The sequence below is a fragment of the Quercus suber genome, unplaced genomic scaffold (genome assembly GCF_002906115.3).
Source record: "Quercus suber isolate HL8 unplaced genomic scaffold, Cork oak 2.0 scaffold_1129, whole genome shotgun sequence".
NCBI lineage: Eukaryota > Viridiplantae > Streptophyta > Magnoliopsida > Fagales > Fagaceae > Quercus > Quercus suber.
This window is the reverse complement of record NW_027070533.1, coordinates 1-22075: the sequence shown is the minus strand read 5'-3', so window position 1 is coordinate 22075 and position 22075 is coordinate 1. Positions and strand designations below refer to the sequence as shown.

General features: G+C 33.0%; 2 protein-coding genes across 2 annotated transcripts; one reads left to right on the top strand and one right to left on the bottom strand.

The window, feature by feature from the left end:
* Positions 1 to 14631: 14631 nt before the first annotated feature.
* On the bottom strand, positions 14632 to 15981 carry LOC111991976 (F-box/kelch-repeat protein At3g18720). The gene has a single exon (XM_024023782.1). It carries the CDS (start codon positions 15979 to 15981, stop codon positions 14632 to 14634), a length of 1350 nt encoding a protein of 449 aa, XP_023879550.1.
* Positions 15982 to 18732: 2751 nt separating this feature from the next.
* LOC111991985 (elongation factor 2) lies at positions 18733 to 22069 on the top strand (the record flags this gene model as incomplete). The annotated part of the gene is given in 5 exon segments (XM_024023792.2): positions 18733 to 18809; positions 20031 to 20105; positions 20215 to 20302; positions 20836 to 21867; positions 21870 to 22069. Coding segments are annotated over 4 exon segments (1323 nt in total), but the record flags the coding sequence as incomplete, so codon positions are not given.
* Positions 22070 to 22075: the final 6 nt, after the last annotated feature.

Sequence of the window (22075 nt, the reverse complement as noted above, 5' to 3'; positions counted from 1 at the left end):
GATGTAACTTTAAGGAATATTACATCACTCAATATTTTTTTTTTTATACAAGATACAAATTCTATTTTAGCCTAATCTAAGCATATATGTGTGTGAAACTCCCTCCTGGAGACTTGAACTCCAACTTTTACCCCTTGCATCCCACAAGCACTTATACTTGTAAAGTGACCATCGCACCAAAGGCGTGCGGTGGTACATCACTTAATATTTTTCAATTGAATGCAATTTTTGATAAATCTACGGTTGGATTATATTATCTTCCTATATTCTCTGTCATTGCAAGATTTCGTGGTAGTTAAAGATCAATAGTTATGTCATTGATTAATTGTTCAAATTTAATTTTTTTATAGATTAAAATAATGCACCCATAATTTTACCAAAGTCAGATAAAAAATGATTTTATTAATAAATTAAAATTTAAAATATTGTGAGTTATATCTTTGTCTTCATGAATTTGCAGTCTATATATAAGTTTGTCGTTGTCCTACAGATTAAGTATATTTTAGAATGTTTGATCACGTTCACTTTCTAGAGAGAGAAGAGAGATAGCTACTATTCAGTACAACAAGAAATTAAAAGAGGGATAGCTACCTCCTGGCCAAAATGGGTAACTAGCAATAATTTTTCAACCATATAGTTAGCAGTCAATGTTTGCAAAGTATATTTTTTACTAGCATCTTGAGTCTAAGAGACTCTATTTTGGCCTATAAATCGAGTCTCAATGACTCGATTTTCATGGTCTAATCACCTCTGATATGACATCTTTTTCCACATGGCGACCACTTGAAATTCGAGTCTCTAAAACTCGATTTTTAAACCAAAAAAATTTAAAAAAATTTTAAGTTTCAAGTCGCCCATGTACAAGCTGAAATACCCAAAAAAAATTTCAATCAGATCAGAAGATCAGAGAGAGGGAGGAAGAATCTAAAGCTCACCTCACCGGAAATACAATCAGATGCTCATCAGAGGAAAAAAAAAACCCAGAAATAGAAATGTGTGTTCATCAGAGAAAATATGTGTTCATCAGAGAGGCTTGGGTCACGCGCAACGACCTGGGTCATGCGCCGACCTGGGTTGCGCTGCATCTGATTTCTTCTTCTTCTTCTTCATTTCCATTTCTTCTTCTTCTTCTTCTTCTCTCTCTCTCTCTCTCTTTTTCTTTCTTTCCACATTTTTGCTGTGTCTGTCTTTTGGGTCTTCTGAGTATATTTTGTAATTAGTTTTGGATTATAAATCGAGTCTTAGAGACTCAATTTTCAAGTGGTCATCACATGGAAAAAGATGCCACATCAGACGTGATCAGACCATGAAAATTGAGTCTTTGAGACTCGATTTATATGCCAAAATTGACTCTCTTAGACTCGAGATACTAGTAAAAAATATAGTTTGCAAATATTGACTGCTAACTATATAATTGGAAAATTATTGCTAGTTACCCATTTTGGCCCTACCTCCTGAGTTGTAAAATTCTGCCAAGGTATCCCAAGCAATGTGGGCAGTGCTTGTACTTTTCTTAAAGCTAAAAAAAGCATCTGACGATTCCCAGATCAAATATAAAGCTATGGCATTCTTCTTTCTCCAAGCATTAAAGGCATTTTCATCATCTTTGGGTTTAGGAGGTTTGGTGGTTGCTTCAACAATGTCCCAAAGAACGTAGGCCTTCAAATAAGCTTCCATCCGGACACTCCAAGCCACATAATCATATTCCACATGAACTAAAAGTAAAAGAACAGCAATTATATCTATATATTCTTTTTTTGGTAGAAGCAATTAGATGTATTATGTACATATACGAAACTTTTGCTATCTATCTTTTGCAAGATACTTAGGAAAAAAAAAAAAAACCTCACATAAATATACAAACATGCATTAGTGCATGTGCAAATACTAGAAAAAATATATCTTAATTTTTAATATTAGAATAGGTCATAACTTGTAAACACATTGCATTACTTATTAGTTGGGATGAAGAGAATTGAATCCTGAATGTTTTCATTGAAAACACTAAAAAATGCTAGTTAAATCACAAAACTTTGTATTACATAACTTATAAATATATTGCAAACAATTTTTTTTTGATACATAATGTCGGAGAGAACTTATTATCTTATTAAATCCTAATGAGCATATACATGCACAAAAATATCAATACTATTTTATTGTAACATTAAATTAGACCAATTTAGTTATTCCTTTGATCATTAACTATAATTAATTTAATATTTTGGTTCTCAATCAAATATAGACAAGCAATTAAAAATTTTAGTGGAGATAAAATATTTGTACAATTCTATATGTCCATTCATCAAACTTAATAAAGAGCTATCATCAAAAGTGAACGTTATAGGTCGAAATTCTCTTTAAAAAAAAAAAAACTTAATAAGTGAATTAATTAAAAAAAAAAGTTTGGTTAACGCGCGGATGCTTTTAGAATATTTGTTAATGAACAATTTTAGTAAAATTTTAATATCATTTTTATAGAAAAAATATAAAAACGCTGTATAAAAAATAAAGAGAAGTGCTATGATTACAACATTTTTACAACAAATTTTAAGTGGTAAGCTATTAATGATTCTAATATGAATCCACCCCTAAAATTATTTTTTCGCCCACTAGTAACTATTAGTAACAATTTGCTGCATAAATTTTTTTGTGAAAATGGATATATCATTTCTCTAAAATTAATAACTTTTTTTTTTTCGTAAAAAATTTCTAGAAAAAGTTTCTAAACTTATACTTTAAAGACATCCGTTAACTTTTTCCATAAAAAAATGCCAATAAAATTAATTTAGTCATTATAACAAGTACTACTTATTCAAAATTAAGTAGGAACCCTAGAAAATGTAGTTAGTTTAATTTGGAGGGTGTGTATATATATAGTTGAGGTTTTGTTGTTTGGTTTGTAATAACTACAATTGTTTTGCTTGGTTTAGATCGGGTTGGCCAAGGTGAGCTAGCTGCCAAGTTTTCTTTTCTTTCTTTCTTTTTTATAAAAAGTTTTCTTTCTTTCTTGATATATATATAGACTACATATCCAACCTTAAAAATGTTTGACTATGAGCATGTGCATTTTTTAGAGAGAGATCTAGAAATACCTATGTAACTACTTTTAGGGAATTTGCATATTTCTGCCAAAGTATCCCAAGCAATTTTGGCCAAAGTAATCCACCAAATCGTGAAACGTAAGCGGTATCCGCATGAAAACACGATCACTCGAAAAGCCAAGGCATTCTTTTAGGACCAAGCCTTAAAAGCATCTTCATCATTTTCTGCTTTGGAAGGTTCATTGGTTCCTTCCACAATGTCCCAGAGTTGTTGATCCGTCAAATAGGTTTTCACTTGAAGACTCCAATCTTTATAATTGTCTACGTCATCAAGACGCTTAATAACAGTTGGATTCGAGATAAGACGTTTAATAATAGCTGGAATCGAGTGAAGACGTTCAATATTAGCTGCATTGATAAAAGGAAGATTCGTTATGTATCAATAATAGTTGTTTTATTGACTTCCCTACGTTACTTGCAAACTACTAACTGATGTAATGTTTAATAATCATTTGCTACTTTTTTAATTTTTCCTGATGAATAAATTATTTTTTGAAAAGAGAAAAAAAAATAAGAGAGAAAATACTAGGATTTGGAGCGTAATATACCAAGGTACAAGCATTTGTCCTAAATCCAACGAACTTAAAAACACACACAAGTATAGCATACGTGCATTAATATACATTAAAAGAAATATATCTTGCTTTTTAATAATAGAATTAATTAGAATAGGGTTTAACATGTGAACATATTGCATGACTTATATGAATAGTTAGGAATAGGGGGAATTGAACTCTGAATGTCTTCATTAAAAACACCTAAAGGCGTTATTTGAGATGCAAAACTCTTAGCATTGCATAACTTATAAATATATTGCAAAAAAACTTATTCAATACATAATTTTTAAAGAAAACTTATTATCTTATTAAATCCTAATAAGCATATATATATGCATAAAAATATCAACACTATTTTTTTATACAAGATAGAAATTCTACTCTACCCTAATTTAGTATTTTGATTCTTAATCAAATATGGACAAAGAATTAAAAAAATTAAATATATAAAAATAATATTTGTACAATTCTATATGACCATAAATCAAAATTATAACTCATAAGTTTTTTTTTTTTTTTTTTTTTTTCAACTTATGGCATTCGTTCCTGATAATAGTTTTTTATTATCAACCAAAATACCAATCAGTTTTTGAAGTATGTGGGGATTGAACCCAAAATTTCTTATTCAACTATTAGACACTTTACCAATTGAGCTAAATGAAACCCATATAACTTATAAGTTAAGTGAATATAAAAAATGCAAATAGAATTAATTAAGTCATTAAAGGAAGTACTATTGATTCAAAGTTAAGTGGGTAACGTAGAAAGTAATTTTTATTATAAACCCAAAGTCGGATTTTATGTTATAATAATCGAGACAGAGAGAGTTAATGTAATTGGTTGGTGTGTTTATATGGTTGAGGTTTTATTGTTTGATTTTTTTTTTTCTTAGATAAAGGTTTTATTGTTTGATAAGTTGGTAATAACTAATAACAATAGTTGTTTTTGTTAGTTTAGACCTCTCGTTGGTCTTAGTGTGTACTAACTTCCAGGTGTAAGCTGTTAGTTACACCTGGAAGAATGAAAGTTTAAGTGATTAACGTTTTATTTTTTGTTTTTTGTTTTTTTTCCTAAAAACGTTAAACTTTCATTCTTGATACACATTTACCGGGACTCATATTGTATAACCACTACATCAAAAAATGTCTATTACATTAAATGTTAATACAACAAAATATGTATATAGTAGTTTTAGATAAAATATCCCATCTACAAGTTAAAATGGTTGCAATAGTAACTTAAAAGTGTTAAACTATTGCATCAACAACAATAAGTTGCAATAACTTATAATTTTCAGTTGCAATAGAAGTTATAATATATTAGGAAAAATTGTTGCAATAACTTAAAATGAAAGAATCATTGCAATAAATTGATATAACTTGTTTTTACAATCTATTGCAACGAAAATTTCAAACTAATAGCTTATTGCAACGAAGTTACCATTGCAATAATTTGATATTAATTCTTTTACGATCTATTGCAATGACAAACACGTAATTGCAACGAATATTTCGTTGTAATAATCTGATATCAATTATTTCACAGTCAACCGCAGTGACAAAATGAATCAATTATCTTTTACAATAAAAATATCATTGCAGTAATTTAATTCGACTTATTTTGTGCAATTATTTGCAATATATTATAATAAGTTTCATGAAGTAATAGCCTATACTTACAAGATATTCGAAATAGTAAATTGTTTATTGCAACAGTATATATATCATTGCACTGCACTTTTTGATACTATTTATGGATTCTAATATACTATTTCAGTTAACTTTTACCTTTATTTATTATACTTTCAGCAAAAAAAATTTAATTGCGGCAAAATAAGCGGATTCCAAACGAATACTAAAAGCCCACAATTAACAAAGTGCGATATTTTAAGCTATTACCCACTTATTATTAACGCAAACTCGGCTTTATTTGTTTTCTTTTGATAATTTAATTAAAATTTTCTTGGTAATGCAAATATTGTAAAATTATTGTGTTATTTTGTTGAATGACATTAATCACAAAAATAATCTTGGCCCACCAAAAAATTAAAATTAGCCCATACAATAACAAGAGTAGCCCAACAAAATGAACAAAATTTCAACAAAAAGGCCCATTCAAAAATGAAAAAGAAAAACCTTATTAGGGTCCGTTGCCATTTTCTCATATTCACTAACAGCCTTCTTATCTTCTTACCCGAACTGAGAGCTTCACTCTCTCAGCCCTTTCTTCTTCTTCTTCGCAATGTCGGACCAAGCCCACCATTGATAGCCTCAGGTATTCCCAATCCCTACACGAGAATACGTTTCTTCTTGTGACGGATAACCATGGACAATGGTGATCATGATGGTGAGGGAGTCTTGAACAGGTGTAATATATATATGTTGTGTTATGTTCTTTTTCAAATTGTGCTTTGCAGTTATTAAATCATCTACTCATGCTTGGCTAAGGGCTGGCTGAACCTATAGGCGACTTAGGCAGCCGCCTAAGGCCCCTACTTGTAAGAGGCCCTCAAGTAGTAATATATAGTATATAATATTATTTTCTTGTCTAAAAAAAAAAAACCCGTTTCTCACACTGAAGTCACCATATCTTTAGTTTGCCGAAAAAAAGATTACAAAAAGCCCGTTTCTCATTTGAAAAAAAAAAAAAAAAAGGCCGTTTCTCACACTAAAGTGACATGAAGGCTAATGCAATCACCATATCTTTAGTTTGCAGAAGAAAAGATTACAAAAAGTCCGTTTCTCATCTTGAAGGGAAAAAAAAAGGCCCGTTTCTTACACTGAAGTGACATGAAATCCCATCACCACATCTTTAGCTTGCAGAAGAAACGATTACAAAAGGCAGAAATCTTTAGCTTGTAGAAGAAAATATTACAAAAGGCAAAAAGAAGAAAAAACGCCCACTCTCTGACTCTCTCCAGTCTCCATTTTGATTAAAAAAAAGAAAAAAAATACCCTTTTTAGTTGACTTACTCATCAATTGGTGTTAGCAATAGACTTGGTGTGCTCATAGATCTTTATTTCAGGTTTGTTTTTTGTTTTCTCCTCCTTTGCCTCTTTCGTCTTCTTCATGGTTTGTTGCTGGGTGTCTGGGTTTTTTTTTTTTTTTTTTTTTTTTGAAGAGGAGTTTGCTTTGCTATTGCTCATTGCTGCTGAGTAAAGAGCACAAGCAGTGCCGGCAAGAGAACAAACAAAAAGACTAAAAGAGTTTACTTTACAAAAAGTGAAAAAGAGACTCTTAGATTTCTCTAGAAGCCAATGGAATGATCCGGACTCTTAGATTTCTCTAGACTCTTAGATTTCTTTAGATTTATCTAGAAGCCACTTAAACTCTTACACGTTTTAGTTTTTAGACTCTTACACGTTTTAGACTTAGNTTAGACTCTTACACGTTTTAGACTTAGCCTTACACAATTTGCCTTTTTTTTTTTTTTTTTTTAAGAAATCAGATTTAGTGTGATGGACTTAGTCTTAGTGAATCAAGTTGAGTCCTACATATTTTACTAGTGGGCTAGTCTTAGTGGATCCAATCAAGTTAAGTCCTACACATTTTGCTAAAAAAAAAAAAAAAAGGTTTATTGCTACACAAAAAAAAAAGAGTATTAATAACAAAATTATAAATTTAGAATAATTTACTTTGTATTAATATTAATTTTAATTTTTTTTTTATGCAGGTTTAAAGTGTAAAGTGATCATATTAAGTAAAACTACAATTGTGCTTTTAATAAACCAGGTTCTATTGTTTTATACATTAAATTTATATTATTCTAGTTAAATTGTAATTTTTTTTATTATAGATTGTATTTCATTTATTCATAAATATTTTTTAATTACAAATGTCTACTAGAAAATATTCATCCGGACATGAAAAACTAAAAAAAAAAAATAAAAGAATATATGTTAGCGGAACTTGAATGCAAAAATTTAATTAGTATATTTGCCTCTCAAAAAGCAAGAAAAATAAATTTTAATTGAAAAAAAAAATATGAATTTATAATAAAAGGCGCCATTTAAAACTTTCGCCTAGGCCCCCCAAATTCATTGAGCTGGCCCTGATTGGCTTTCTTGTCCTTTCTCTACTTTTAGGAAGTTTAGAAATTTCTTCATCGTTGGTGTTGCTCCTTTTTTATGCTCATGTTTCTTCTGCCAAAAATGAAACAATGAAAATTGAAAAAGATTAAAACAAAGGAAGTGGTAAGGTGTGTAGACTGTAGAGTTTTAGAGAATACATACCTGTAATCTGTTGCTGAATGTGAAAATTAGGACATTTCTTTAATGAATTTTATATAAGCATAATGTTGATATTGACTTTTATATATGCTTGTCTTATTTTCATACACATCTATGATGAATTTTTTTACAATGGATCAGATTTCCTAGTTCAACTCTGTATTTCCCTCACTTCTTAAGTGATACATGATCCTTTGGTTAAAGAACTATAAACTGGATATTTAATATTTAAAGTTAGGTATAATGCAGAAAGGGCCAGGGTATTTACACTTAATTTGGTGGGGGTTGAGTTTCAACATAACATGGATTTTCATGAATAGTTTAATTGGGTTTAGTTCTGATTTGCTGAAAGCCGCGCTCCGACCTAAGTTTTCAAAGGAAAATAAGGGGAAAAAGCAAAGTGAAACAAACGAGAAAAAGGAAAAAGAAAAGGACAGATAAAATAAAAGCCTCAGATAATTAGTCCCAGGTTTCCTAAGCAATTGCACCTAGGAAAAGAGGCAATCAGACATTTTAGCAATGGGACTAGCCCTAGTTGATCTCTCAATAGTCTTCAATAGGTTGTTGGCAACATTGCCCATCTTAAAGTCAATAATGTTAGTGGGATACTATTATCCATAGAATGTCCTGAGATTAAAAGGTCATATGTCGTGCACAAGGTTCCTGCTTTTGCAATGTCAGGGAAATAAAGGAGTTTGTTATAGATAATCCTATATTCTAAAAAATAGTCCATGAAGGAAAATCAGTTCCCTTCATATTGTTTTTTTTTTTTTTTTCTGTTCTTCAAAGATTTATCTTAATGAGAACCTTAATGCTAATACTCAAAATAGCATTCGCTCTCATTTTTTAAATTGCAAAGTGCCTTTTATATTCAAAATTTCAAATGATACAAATCTGTAGCGAAATTCTATGATATGATATCCATGTATGTGTGGAATTGCATTTTACCATGATTCTTTTAAGTTCAGCTGAGTCACCCATAAGGAGTTTGTCCAAAATAGTTTATTTTATGAGGGTTATATGTTTTAATATGGTATTTAGTTTGTGCCTGGGGAGACAATTCTTTGAGGGTTACCCTGGCTGACCCAATTCGAAATATTTGTGGAAGTAGGATAAAAAATATACATTTGATTATTAATTTATCTTGGTTTTCTCGTATTGCTCAAAAAGCTTGTTCATGTATTATGTATATGACATAATCAATGTATTATTAACATTAACGCCCTCCTTTTCCATCATCTCATTATTTTTCTTTCATGTTATTCTAGAAAATTTCCTTTAGGATCAACACTAATGGCTTTTTTTATCCAGCACTGGGCTTGTTAATGGCTATTTATATGCTTTAGGTGCTGGTACATTGCACTTGGAAGATGCTAATTTTAAAAATTGCCAAAATCATTCAAAATTGGAAAAATAGATGCAAAATTATGTCAATGTACTCTTATCAATTTTTGGCAGGTATATGTCTTCTTGGGCTTAGATCATTAACAAATATCTCATGGTTCATCGCCTTTTCATTTACTTCAGTGTTTTATATAAACATGTGATCGTGGCGCTGGGCTTTAACATGACTTTCAAGAAAGAGTTTTGAAGAAATATAGCACAATTTCTAATTCCAGGAATTGAAATTATATTGAAAAAGGTGCTGACAAAACTTATCCTCCCTCCGCCAACTTTGTTGTTATTTCTCACCCAAGCTTCTTTATCCTCTGAGATTTCAGAAAGATCTTGTAACTTCTCCCTGTTGGGAGTTTTCACCTTTTGCTCTCCAAGTATCTGCACTTCTTCAAGAAAGTCATGTGCCCTTCATCTCCCACTTGTAACTGTAAAACTTTATAAAAAAAATCACTACGACCATTTATTATAGCAAATTTATGAGGGCTGATATTTTGGCACTTCTATTTCCCAGCATCCCATGATTTCATCATCATGCTTCCGAGGTACCAAATTCGTTCTCAACCACCTCTGTGGTGCATGAACTACACACCTAAGAGACCTTTGATTCAATATCAAAACTGAGCTCTTCCCCCCTACTTTTAAGTATTGGATTGTTTTGATTGGCACTTAATCTCAATTTTTGCAAGCCATTAGCATGTCTTATAAGCATTTTCCAGTCACCTGGAACCTTTGGCGTGAGATAGGAGGAATGTTAAAAAATTGATGGAACATTTAATTTTTAGCAAGAATTGCACATAATATCTTCAAAATGCGTAGAGATCTATATCTTTTTATAAATTGCATTGGGGCACGATTATTTTAGTTATTATACGCATTAAGGGAAAGTATTTTCTTGAGCGTTTTCCACTCATTTGAGATTATAGCATTGGTATTTGTTTAGTCAAACACGTTCTATCAGTGGATTATAGTATTATACTGGTGCACATATTAGATATCATGAGCCTTGCAACTCTAGTGTTCCTTTTCATAGAATTTGGTATATACAAATACAAGAATGTGTCTTTCAGGCTTTTCAGGTTATTGCATAATGAGGCTAGACAATATAAAATAGGATGGAACTGGTGATGTTTTGGCTGTCAATCCACTTCTTGTAACACAATCGAACCTTTTGGCAGTGTCTGTTTTTCTGCACTGGTCACTGGTATGTTTCCTGTTCTCTACTTTGAGGTTTGTAGCTTTTGCTGATTCTACTCTAGGAAGTACGGGTGCGTTTCGGGACTTGGGTGCGGGTGCGGGACTCGGCAATTTTTAAAAAAGGTGGGTGCGGGTGCGGCAGGACTCGGCGATTAAAAAATTATTAAAAATATTTTTATTTATATTTTTAATATATTGCTAAGCATACTTTATAAGTAGAATAACAATACACACAAATCCCACCATCGTTTTATTCATTCAATCAAAAAGATATTAGTATTACAGTAGGCACGACAGAAAATTCAGTAACTAGTCCACACTCAAAACAAAAAGCAAAATACAAAAGGCTAATAAAAAAAACTAAAAACAGCAAGTGGGCAAAATTTTATGAATATTCTGAATCTAAATATATTAGGATCAATTAATTCCATGTGGGCGTTTAAGATATTAGCAAACACAGCACAGAGAAGAGAGAGTGTTTGGAGTTTGGACGAAATCAGTTTTTAGCAAGCACACAAACACAACACAAAGAAGAGAGAAATACTGAAATACTAGAAAACAAAGACTAAGGGAAGCTGTGAAGAGAGAGCACACCTGAAGGAGAGAACACGGCAGAGAGGGAGAGGCCGGAGGCGAGCCGCGGAGAGCGCAGAGAGAAAGAGAGAAGAGGGACGGAGTGAGGGAGTATTTTTGAGAAGTGAAGAGTGCGTGAGACTGTGAGGGTCTGAGGGATTTTTAGGTTAGGTTCAAACGGTGCGTTTTTTTTTTTTTTTTTGGTATTTGTTTAGTCAAACACGTTCTATCAGTGGATTATAGTATTATACTGGTGCACATATTAGATATCATGAGCCTTGCAACTCTAGTGTTCCTTTTCATAGAATTTGGTATATACAAATACAAGAATGTGTCTTTCAGGCTTTTCAGGTTATTGCATAATGAGGCTAGACAATATAAAATAGGATGGAACTGGTGATGTTTTGGCTGTCAATCCACTTCTTGTAACACAATCGAACCTTTTGGCAGTGTCTGTTTTTCTGCACTGGTCACTGGTATGTTTCCTGTTCTCTACTTTGAGGTTTGTAGCTTTTGCTGATTCTACTCTAGGAAGTACGGGTGCGTTTCGGGACTTGGGTGCGGGTGCGGGACTCGGCAATTTTTAAAAAAGGTGGGTGCGGGTGCGGCAGGACTCGGCGATTAAAAAATTATTAAAAATATTTTTATTTATATTTTTAATATATTGCTAAGCATACTTTATAAGTAGAATAACAATACACACAAATCCCACCATCGTTTTATTCATTCAATCAAAAAGATATTAGTATTACAGTAGGCACGACAGAAAATTCAGTAACTAGTCCACACTCAAAACAAAAAGCAAAATACAAAAGGCTAATAAAAAAAACTAAAAACAGCAAGTGGGCAAAATTTTATGAATATTCTGAATCTAAATATATTAGGATCAATTAATTCCATGTGGGCGTTTAAGATATTAGCAAACACAGCACAGAGAAGAGAGAGTGTTTGGAGTTTGGACGAAATCAGTTTTTAGCAAGCACACAAACACAACACAAAGAAGAGAGAAATACTGAAATACTAGAAAACAAAGACTAAGGGAAGCTGTGAAGAGAGAGCACACCTGAAGGAGAGAACACGGCAGAGAGGGAGAGGCCGGAGGCGAGCCGCGGAGAGCGCAGAGAGAAAGAGAGAAGAGGGACGGAGTGAGGGAGTATTTTTGAGAAGTGAAGAGTGCGTGAGACTGTGAGGGTCTGAGGGATTTTTAGGTTAGGTTCAAACGGTGCGTTTTTTTTTTTTTTTAAATTTTGGCCTGAACCGGAAATTTCGGATTTCTGCCGAATCGGCCGATACGGCCCGATTCGCGCCGCGTCGGCGCGAGTTGGCGATGCCACATGGCAGGACGCGTCCTAACGCGGCACGGACTCGCGGTCAGCGGCGTCCCTGCTGCGTCCCCGCGTCCGGCCATGTCCGACTTCGGTTCGGCTCCTCTGGAGCCGCGTCGGTGCTTCACAGATTCTACTTCCAGTATGCTTTATTTTAATATAAAAATTCATTTGGTTTTGCAATAATATAGTATTTTATTTTCAATATTGATGTAGGCGGGCCTTTGTTACTCATATATGCATTTATCTTTCATAAGTATTCTTTTTTTTCCTTCTTCCCGGATGTGCTTTTAATAAAACCATCCATGGCCTGGGTATTGATGTCTCATGTAATGGGTTGAGAGAATTTTCCTCCATATGTAAACTTTCCCTTTTTTAAGGTTTCATTTCCAACTTGTGAGATTAAGATGGAAAATACATTAGAAGAACTGCAGAGTTTTTTTTTTTTTTTTTTTTTCTTCAATTGAAACCCCCCAAAAAGAAAGAAGAAAAAAACGGATACGTAAACTCAGAGAGGGAGAGAGAGTTGCTTCCTTGCTTGGTGATAAAATGAACCCATCCTGAAAGTGCTCTAAATGACACCCATTTGCTCATACTTTTCTCTTTTCCTTTAGTAGGTAGAGTCATTGCACTTTGTGCAGCCATTAATTGGATCCTGAATTAAATTTGCACACTTTATGCGCTTCTATCCAATCTATAGAACTATCAACTATGCCTATTATCAGATGTTCTAATTTAATTAAAGTTCAAAATATGAAAAAAAAAAAAAAATTCAACATGTGACATATTATAGTTGGTGGAAGTGGAACATAAAATGGAATACTATGTGTGAGTGAGACAAATGAATTTATTCTTTATTATGCACCCTATTTTAACTCGAAAGATACAATTCTTGATTTGCTTTGACAATTAGTATTAATTAAAAGAAAATATTGCGAAAAAGAAGTCAAAAAGCAAGTACTTAAATTTAAACTAGTAAATCATGGAGTTTACAACTTACGAACAATGAATCAAATATGTTGACACAGAATGAACAATTAATAAAATCTTAAACTGTGAAAAGTTGGGATGAACAATATATATATATATATATATGCAAAACAATTAAATCTCTCAAATTCTATGTCACCATCTGAAGTCTTCAATTCTTCATCCAGAGTTTGCTAGCGGGCGTTTAATCCAAACGTAGTTGCTATGTTCCTTTCCATGGGGTGAAACATTGGTCGAGTAATCACTGTAAAATGATTGGCACCTCTTGGTTTTAAGATTGTAGAATACACATCTGTTGCCTTGGACATTCGGTAGGTAAATCTTATTGCCAACTCCTCCCGCCATAGCCGGTTCTGAAATGGAACCCACAACACCTACATAGAAAATTTGGCTTCTCAGGTTTTCTACTGCATGCCATTTCAATTGAGACTTGTTCGGGTTCAATGAGAAAACAAGAAAACATGGATTAAAATCCTCAAACTCAAACACTGAATACAACTGCCCATTGCTTTCCACCGAGTAACACTGTATGATTGAATCAACCAACTTTTTTTTTTTTTTTTTTTTTTCTTCAATTGAAACCCCCCAAAAAGAAAGAAGAAAAAAACGGATACGTAAACTCAGAGAGGGAGAGAGAGTTGCTTCCTTGCTTGGTGATAAAATGAACCCATCCTGAAAGTGCTCTAAATGACACCCATTTGCTCATACTTTTCTCTTTTCCTTTAGTAGGTAGAGTCATTGCACTTTGTGCAGCCATTAATTGGATCCTGAATTAAATTTGCACACTTTATGCGCTTCTATCCAATCTATAGAACTATCAACTATGCCTATTATCAGATGTTCTAATTTAATTAAAGTTCAAAATATGAAAAAAAAAAAAAAATTCAACATGTGACATATTATAGTTGGTGGAAGTGGAACATAAAATGGAATACTATGTGTGAGTGAGACAAATGAATTTATTCTTTATTATGCACCCTATTTTAACTCGAAAGATACAATTCTTGATTTGCTTTGACAATTAGTATTAATTAAAAGAAAATATTGCGAAAAAGAAGTCAAAAAGCAAGTACTTAAATTTAAACTAGTAAATCATGGAGTTTACAACTTACGAACAATGAATCAAATATGTTGACACAGAATGAACAATTAATAAAATCTTAAACTGTGAAAAGTTGGGATGAACAATATATATATATATATATATGCAAAACAATTAAATCTCTCAAATTCTATGTCACCATCTGAAGTCTTCAATTCTTCATCCAGAGTTTGCTAGCGGGCGTTTAATCCAAACGTAGTTGCTATGTTCCTTTCCATGGGGTGAAACATTGGTCGAGTAATCACTGTAAAATGATTGGCACCTCTTGGTTTTAAGATTGTAGAATACACATCTGTTGCCTTGGACATTCGGTAGGTAAATCTTATTGCCAACTCCTCCCGCCATAGCCGGTTCTGAAATGGAACCCACAACACCTACATAGAAAATTTGGCTTCTCAGGTTTTCTACTGCATGCCATTTCAATTGAGACTTGTTCGGGTTCAATGAGAAAACAAGAAAACATGGATTAAAATCCTCAAACTCAAACACTGAATACAACTGCCCATTGCTTTCCACCGAGTAACACTGTATGATTGAATCAACCAACTCTTCTGAAAATCCTCTAGGAATAATATGAATCCAACGAAACAAGTTTTGGCCTTCAGGATTTCTCAAGTATTCATTAAGATCAAATACTCCCAACTCACCACTCATGCACAAATAGTAGCACCGCCCTTTATATAATACAGGACTGTTATAAGATATAAAAATGTCTTTTGGAAGAGGCTGTTTGAAATCGAAAATGTTCCAACTCTCTTCACCACGTCTAATAATACCAAATCCAAATCCACACCTTTCGATTCCAACTACAAAACAATCTTTTGAAGTTGGTGGTAAGGAAAAGCTCATTATGTCAAATGCATAAAAATCAGATGGAAGTTCTATTTTAACCATAGTGAAGGGATTGAAGAAAAAGAAACGGCAATATCGACATCTTTCAAATAAAGATAAAAGCAACCAACCCATCTTTGAGCAGTGGAGACGTACACCTAACACTGGAATGTCCTCTTGATAAGTGTCCAAAGTCATCAAATTACATGGAGATTCAGAATGTGGGATATCCAATAAGGTCCGAAGCTGAAAGACTAAAGCATTTGACTGCCACGATTGAGCACTTGAACGCAATGATTTGCATACAGCACAAAAGATACTAAAGTATAAATTTGAGAGATGTTTTGACACTCGATAGAGAAGTTCTGGTGGAAGTTCTAACCATGAACTAAGTAACTTATCTTTCTTTTCAGATTTCGACTCTTGATCATCTTGGATATTAAGAGCATCCATAAGAAAATTTACATCAAAAGATGTAGATTCCAGAGCATTTACATCTGAAGATGCAAATTTTGACTCTTGAATGTCTGGGACATTTAGCGACTTATTAAGAGCATCCACACGAGCATTTAAATCAGAAGATGCAGATTTCGACTCTTGAACATCTTGGACATTTAGCGGCTGTTTAAGATCATCCACAGGAGCATCTTCCTCAAAGGATTGATCATTCATTGCCATTTGCTTCTGCAAAAAATCGACCAACACATGTATACAATTATGACATCCAAGATACAAATTCGCCTTCCCATTGTAACTATCTACAAGAACAAGAACAAGAGCATCACGTTCCCAATTCAAAGACCAAGTATCGTAGTAATCAATGTTTTAAACATAAACAACAGCAGCAATATTACTAAAGGTATAACCTCATTCCTGAAAAACGGAAAAAGTAACCAACAAACAAACGTTGAAAACTTGAAATCCAAATGAATTTATAGTGACAACACACACATTCAACTAAACAAAACATTTATATATAATTTTTTTTTTTATAACTAAACCTTTATATTTTTTAATGCACAACATTCATAAAGTTACATAAAGAATTCTCAAAGTCTTGAAATAAAATAATCTTACTATTACTAAACGTGTTAATGAATGCAAAAGGCTTAAAGATTATGATCAATACTCAATAAAAACAAATATGTATACCATCTAACGGACAAGCAATTGTTTGAGAATAAAGTAAGACAACTGAACAGTATTTTTAACATACTTCAAAAATTTATCACTGTCACCTTCTTTTATGTTAGTGTTGAGATTATGTGATATCGATCACTTAAAAGTAGGTCAATTATAAATAAATAAATAACTATATATATATATATATAGGAAAGAACAAATTAAATAACCAAGGCAAAACTAATTATGACATGTTACATACCTGGCTCTTGCAAAATTTGGGCTGCGTTTCAAGCAGATCAACTCTTGAATAAATTTCCTCCATTGAACTTAGAGATCAGAGGGTGCAATGGGGCGAAGCAATATATATAGAGAGAGAGAGCCCCTTAAACAAGTTGCAGCGCTTGTGGGACTTTTTATATATAGAGAAATCTACTCCTAATGGTCCTAGGATTTGGATGTGTACGTAGTCGGTTGAATTTTAATTATAAACACAATTTATTTATTTATTTATTTTTAAAAAGTTATGATAGTTCTTTATCATCAAACTAAGACACTAATCGATTTTTGATATAGATAGAAATTGAATCTCAAATCTCTTATTCAATCATCAGAGATTTTACCAATAAAATTAATTAAAACTCACAATTTATTTTTGTTAAAATAAAATTGTTTCTGGTTTACTTTAGCAATTTCTTTCTCCTCTCTATTTTTTATTTAATTGATTATATTCTTTTTTTTTAAGAGAAAATTTGTAGAAAAGACTTCCCAATCACTCCCACTTTCAAACATGTTTAATTGTCAATTTGTTAGTATAAGATTACATGGAACCACTATATAATACTTCGTGAAAAGTTGAATTATTATACACCCACCAATCACAAGTAATTGTTTTCATATTCTTGCTTGCTTCTGGTTTGAAGACATTCAAAGATAAGAAGACGAAGTAAACACACTAACATCCACATTAGTCAATATAAATAACTAATATTGTATATTGATTCCCTCTTACATATAATCTTATATCATAGTAGCTCATTAAATCAAAATACATTAAACATATGTTTTTCTAAAAAATAAACAAGTTTATATAAATAAATAATATATTTAACTTTCCCCTAATAAATAAATAAATAAGTCGTAGATATATGCAAATCTAGGAAAATATAAGTTAAAAACCTTATAGCTTAATTGGTTATACGTTAAGCTATAAGGTTTGTAGATAAATAAATAAGTTGTAGATGTATGTAATGTATGGTGATGAGGCTAGACTCTCTTCATGTGTGTAAAGGCCTTAAAATTTCCAGCTATTATAGGTTCTGTGAGGGTAAATATAAAATTCAACTACAAAATTTAGATTGAAATTGTAAACTAAATAACTGAATTTAACTGAATTCATTTGATAGGAGAATATAGACTTTGAATATATTTAAATATTTATTAATTAAAGTTTATATAAATACTTAAAATTATATGTGCATATTTTAACTAATACACCTATCTATTAGTACTTAAATTTCAGCATTAATAATAATAAACTTGGTGATATAATCAATTGGATTTGGATGATAACAATATATAATAATAAACACATTCTTTTTGTTACCAAATGCTTGTTGGGTAAAATTGAAATATCTAACAGTTCTACCAAAAAAAAAAATAAACGAAAAAAAAAAAAAGACAATACAGTAAATTCACATGAGCTCATAAACCAAGAGCCACATAAAACAAAAGAGAAATAAATAAATGATGGTCCAACCAAACTACCAAAGCATAAGAAGAAGGAAGGGAGGGGTGGACTGAGAAAACTTGAGGAGTCGGAGAGGGAGATGGCCGGCAACGTGGGGTGACAATTGGAAACGTGATAATCACATCAACGTGAGTTCTGCCGCTATTTTTTTTTTTTTTTTTTTTCACGTTTTTGTACTGCCCGATTTAGATTTTCTGATACAGTCCAGTATCGACTTCCTTGGCTATGGCTGGTGAATAAGGTCCAAATTTCAAGGGTGGCTAGATATTCAGGTTTTATGGGTGTGGCTGTGTGCGTCTCAACTCTGAAGTTTTTCAAGTTTCGGGGCTTTCAGAAAAAAAGTCGCCCATCGGTTATATATATATATATATATAGAGAGAGAGAGAGAGAGATTATCCTTTTTAATCTTTTTTTTTTTTCATCGAAGTAAATTAGGTTTTTTGAACATGGGCCCACAAAAGTCAGAAAAAAGCGCAGAGAGGGACAGAAAGCCCATTGGCCCGGCAGTACAAAACCCTAGGTGGTCCTACTAACTCACACAACATATATAAATAGCTCACTCTCGACACTTTTTTTTTTTTATTCTCTTACACACAAAGCAAACATTGGAGGAGGCAACAACAAATTCTCTCAGGTTTTCATCTTCTTTTTCTCTGCTCTCTCTCTCTCTTCAAATTCTTTTTCCTTTTCGTGTGTTCTTCCAGACAGAGCCGGAATTTTCTGTGTGTATTGTTTTTCGTGTTCTTCATGTGTTGTTTTTGTTAAAGATCAGAAACGATAATGTCTTGTTAATGATTCTTAACAAATATGCATGTTTGTCGTGTTTTTTAGCCTTAGATTTACAAAACCCACGTTTTGTTTTAGCGTTTTATAATGATTTATATTGTTGTTTGGAATATTCTTCTTATATTATATATTATATAAATTTGTGTCTGCGTGTGAATCTTATAAAAAAGTGTTTCTTTGTTTGTGTTCTCATGTTGCGGACAAAACTATGCTTTATAATGATATATTATGTGTCCGAAGTTACCCTTTTTGTTTGATAAAAATATATATAAAATTTTGGGGTGTGTAATATTATTGAAATCAATATATAATTGTTGTGAGAGGGTAAAGGAAGCTTGGTTTTTTTAGATTGTTGATCTGTGATTCTATGATGGGTTGGCCTATTTTGATATTGCTATTTATTTTTTTGTAAATTTTGGTGTGGGTATAATATTATCGATATCGATATAATTGTTGTGAGAGGTTGTGGGAAGCTTGCTTTTTTAGATTGTTGAGTGCTGATTTTATGATGGGTTGGCCTATTTTGATGTTGTTATTTATTCTTTTGTAAATTATGGGGTGTGTATGATAATATTGAGCTCAATATAATTTTTGTGAGAAGTATTTGGAAACTTGTTGCTTAGATTGTTGATTGGTGACTATGATTTGTAGTCTTACTGTGGAACTTATTGTTATTAATGTTTGTGCGTGTTTTTTTGTTATTATTTGTGCTTATTAATGTTGAATAGATTATAATATAATCCCAAGAGATTATATATATATATATATCCCCATCTTATTGTCTTAATATTTCAAAAAATGTCATGTCCTATGTCATTGTTTGCTATGTAATTTGAAAACTTAAAATAAACACTAAATATGCCCATAAATGAATAATGCGCGCGCGCGCGCGCACACACACACACATATATATATATATTCCCACTTTGTTGTGTCTTAATTTTTCAAGAATTGCCACTTTGTGTTCTTCTTATTAGAAAAGGAAAAAAAGAGTATAACTTGTGTTAACCATAAATTTGTTTATGTACTTGGTACTTAAATGTGACAAAGTTATCGTTTGGGTGGGCAGGTGTTAATTTGATTCTTGGAGTAAGAACTCTCGGTGCAAATACTTTTTGTTTCACATTAAAGGCTAGCCAAGATGGTACGTGATTTGTATCTTATTATATTTGGCTTCTTCAGTACTTCCCTTGTCGATTTTATTCTTTTCACTTTGTATTATCTGAATGGAGAAATATACTTGATGCTTGCAGGTGAAGTTCACTGCTGATGAGCTCCGCAGGATTATGGACCTGAAGGAGAACATTCGTAACATGTCTGTTATTGCACATGTTGATCATGGTATAGTTTCTATTGTACTTTGGGTTATTAGATCTAATTTAGTTAGAGATCACTTCAATTTCTAAATGTTGCATGGATGTGGATTTTATTTCTGCTTCTCTAACTAATCTATTTTTTTCTAGCAAGAAACAACTAGTCTAGTAATAAAATTGTCATTGGTGGTTGGAGGCATAGTAGTTGGTAACTGTAGCATGCAAAATTGGGATGTTTTTCCATTACAGTCAAGTGATATGTTGATTTTAATTTTTACCTCTTCATTTTTGAAACACAATTTGATTTTAGTTTTTAATTCTTTGATCTATGTATAACAATGATGCTGTAAACTATGTGTTGCTACTACAGTGAGTATTTTTTATTAGGCACGAATACCTGCATTATGGTTATCTTTTTAGTTGATGTCCTCGTAATGTTATGTAATATTGTGACTTTTAACTATTGCCATACTTTCTTTAGAATGGCTTATATGCTTTCATTATGTTATGTGGAGTGTTTTCTTGGCACAAGTTCTGATGATGTATTTAAAACAAATTCAGGGAAGTCAACACTTACCGATTCCCTTGTGGCGGCTGCTGGTATCATTGCTCAGGAAGTTGCTGGTGATGTCCGCATGACAGATACCCGTGCTGACGAGGCAGAGCGTGGAATCACCATCAAATCCACAGGTATCTCTCTCTATTACGAGATGAGTGATGAGTCTCTAAAGAGCTACAAGGGAGAGCGTAATGGAAATGAGTACCTGATCAATCTCATCGATTCCCCCGGGCACGTTGACTTCTCATCTGAGGTCACAGCTGCTCTTCGCATTACTGATGGTGCTCTTGTTGTGGTTGATTGTATTGAGGGTGTCTGTGTTCAAACGGAAACCGTGCTCCGACAAGCCCTGGGAGAGAGGATTAGACCTGTTTTGACAGTTAACAAGATGGACCGGTGCTTCCTGGAGCTCCAGGTTGATGGAGAGGAGGCTTACACGTCATTCCAGAAGGTTATTGAGAATGCAAATGTCATCATGGCCACATATGAAGATCCCCTTCTTGGTGATGTTCAGGTATACCCTGAGAAAGGCACAGTTGCTTTCTCTGCTGGTTTGCATGGTTGGGCTTTTACTCTAACCAATTTTGCCAAGATGTATGCCTCCAAGTTTGGAGTTGATGAGTCCAAGATGATGGAACGACTCTGGGGTGAGAACTTCTTTGATCCTGCTACCAAGAAGTGGACAACTAAGAACACTGGCTCTCCTACCTGCAAGCGTGGTTTCGTTCAGTTCTGTTATGAACCTATCAAGCAGATAATCAACACTTGTATGAATGATCAGAAGGATAAGTTGTGGCCTATGCTGGCAAAGCTTGGTGTTACCATGAAGTCAGAAGAGAAGGAGTTGATGGGGAAGCCATTGATGAAGCGTGTCATGCAGAACTGGCTGCCAGCAAGTAGTGCCCTCTTGGAAATGATGATCTTTCACCTTCCATCCCCTTCCACAGCCCAAAAGTATCGCGTTGAAAACTTGTATGAAGGTCCCCTTGATGATAGTTATGCTAGTGCTATCCGGAACTGTGATCCTGAAGGGCCCTCATGCTCTATGTATCAAAAATGATTCCTGCCTCAGATAAGGGTAGGTTCTTTGCTTTTGGTCGTGTCTTCTCTGGCAAGGTCTCCACAGGTTTGAAGGTTAGAATTATGGGTCCAAACTTTGTCCCCGGGGAAAAGAAGGACCTTTATCTTAAAAGTGTGCAGAGAACTGTTATCTGGATGGGGAAGAAGCAGGAAACTGTTGAG

What these genes read in the sequence shown, in the direction of transcription:
- LOC111991976 (XM_024023782.1), bottom strand. Translation starts at nt 15,981, where the DNA reads ATGGCAATGAATGATCAATCCTTTGAGGAAGATGCTCCTGTGGATGAT.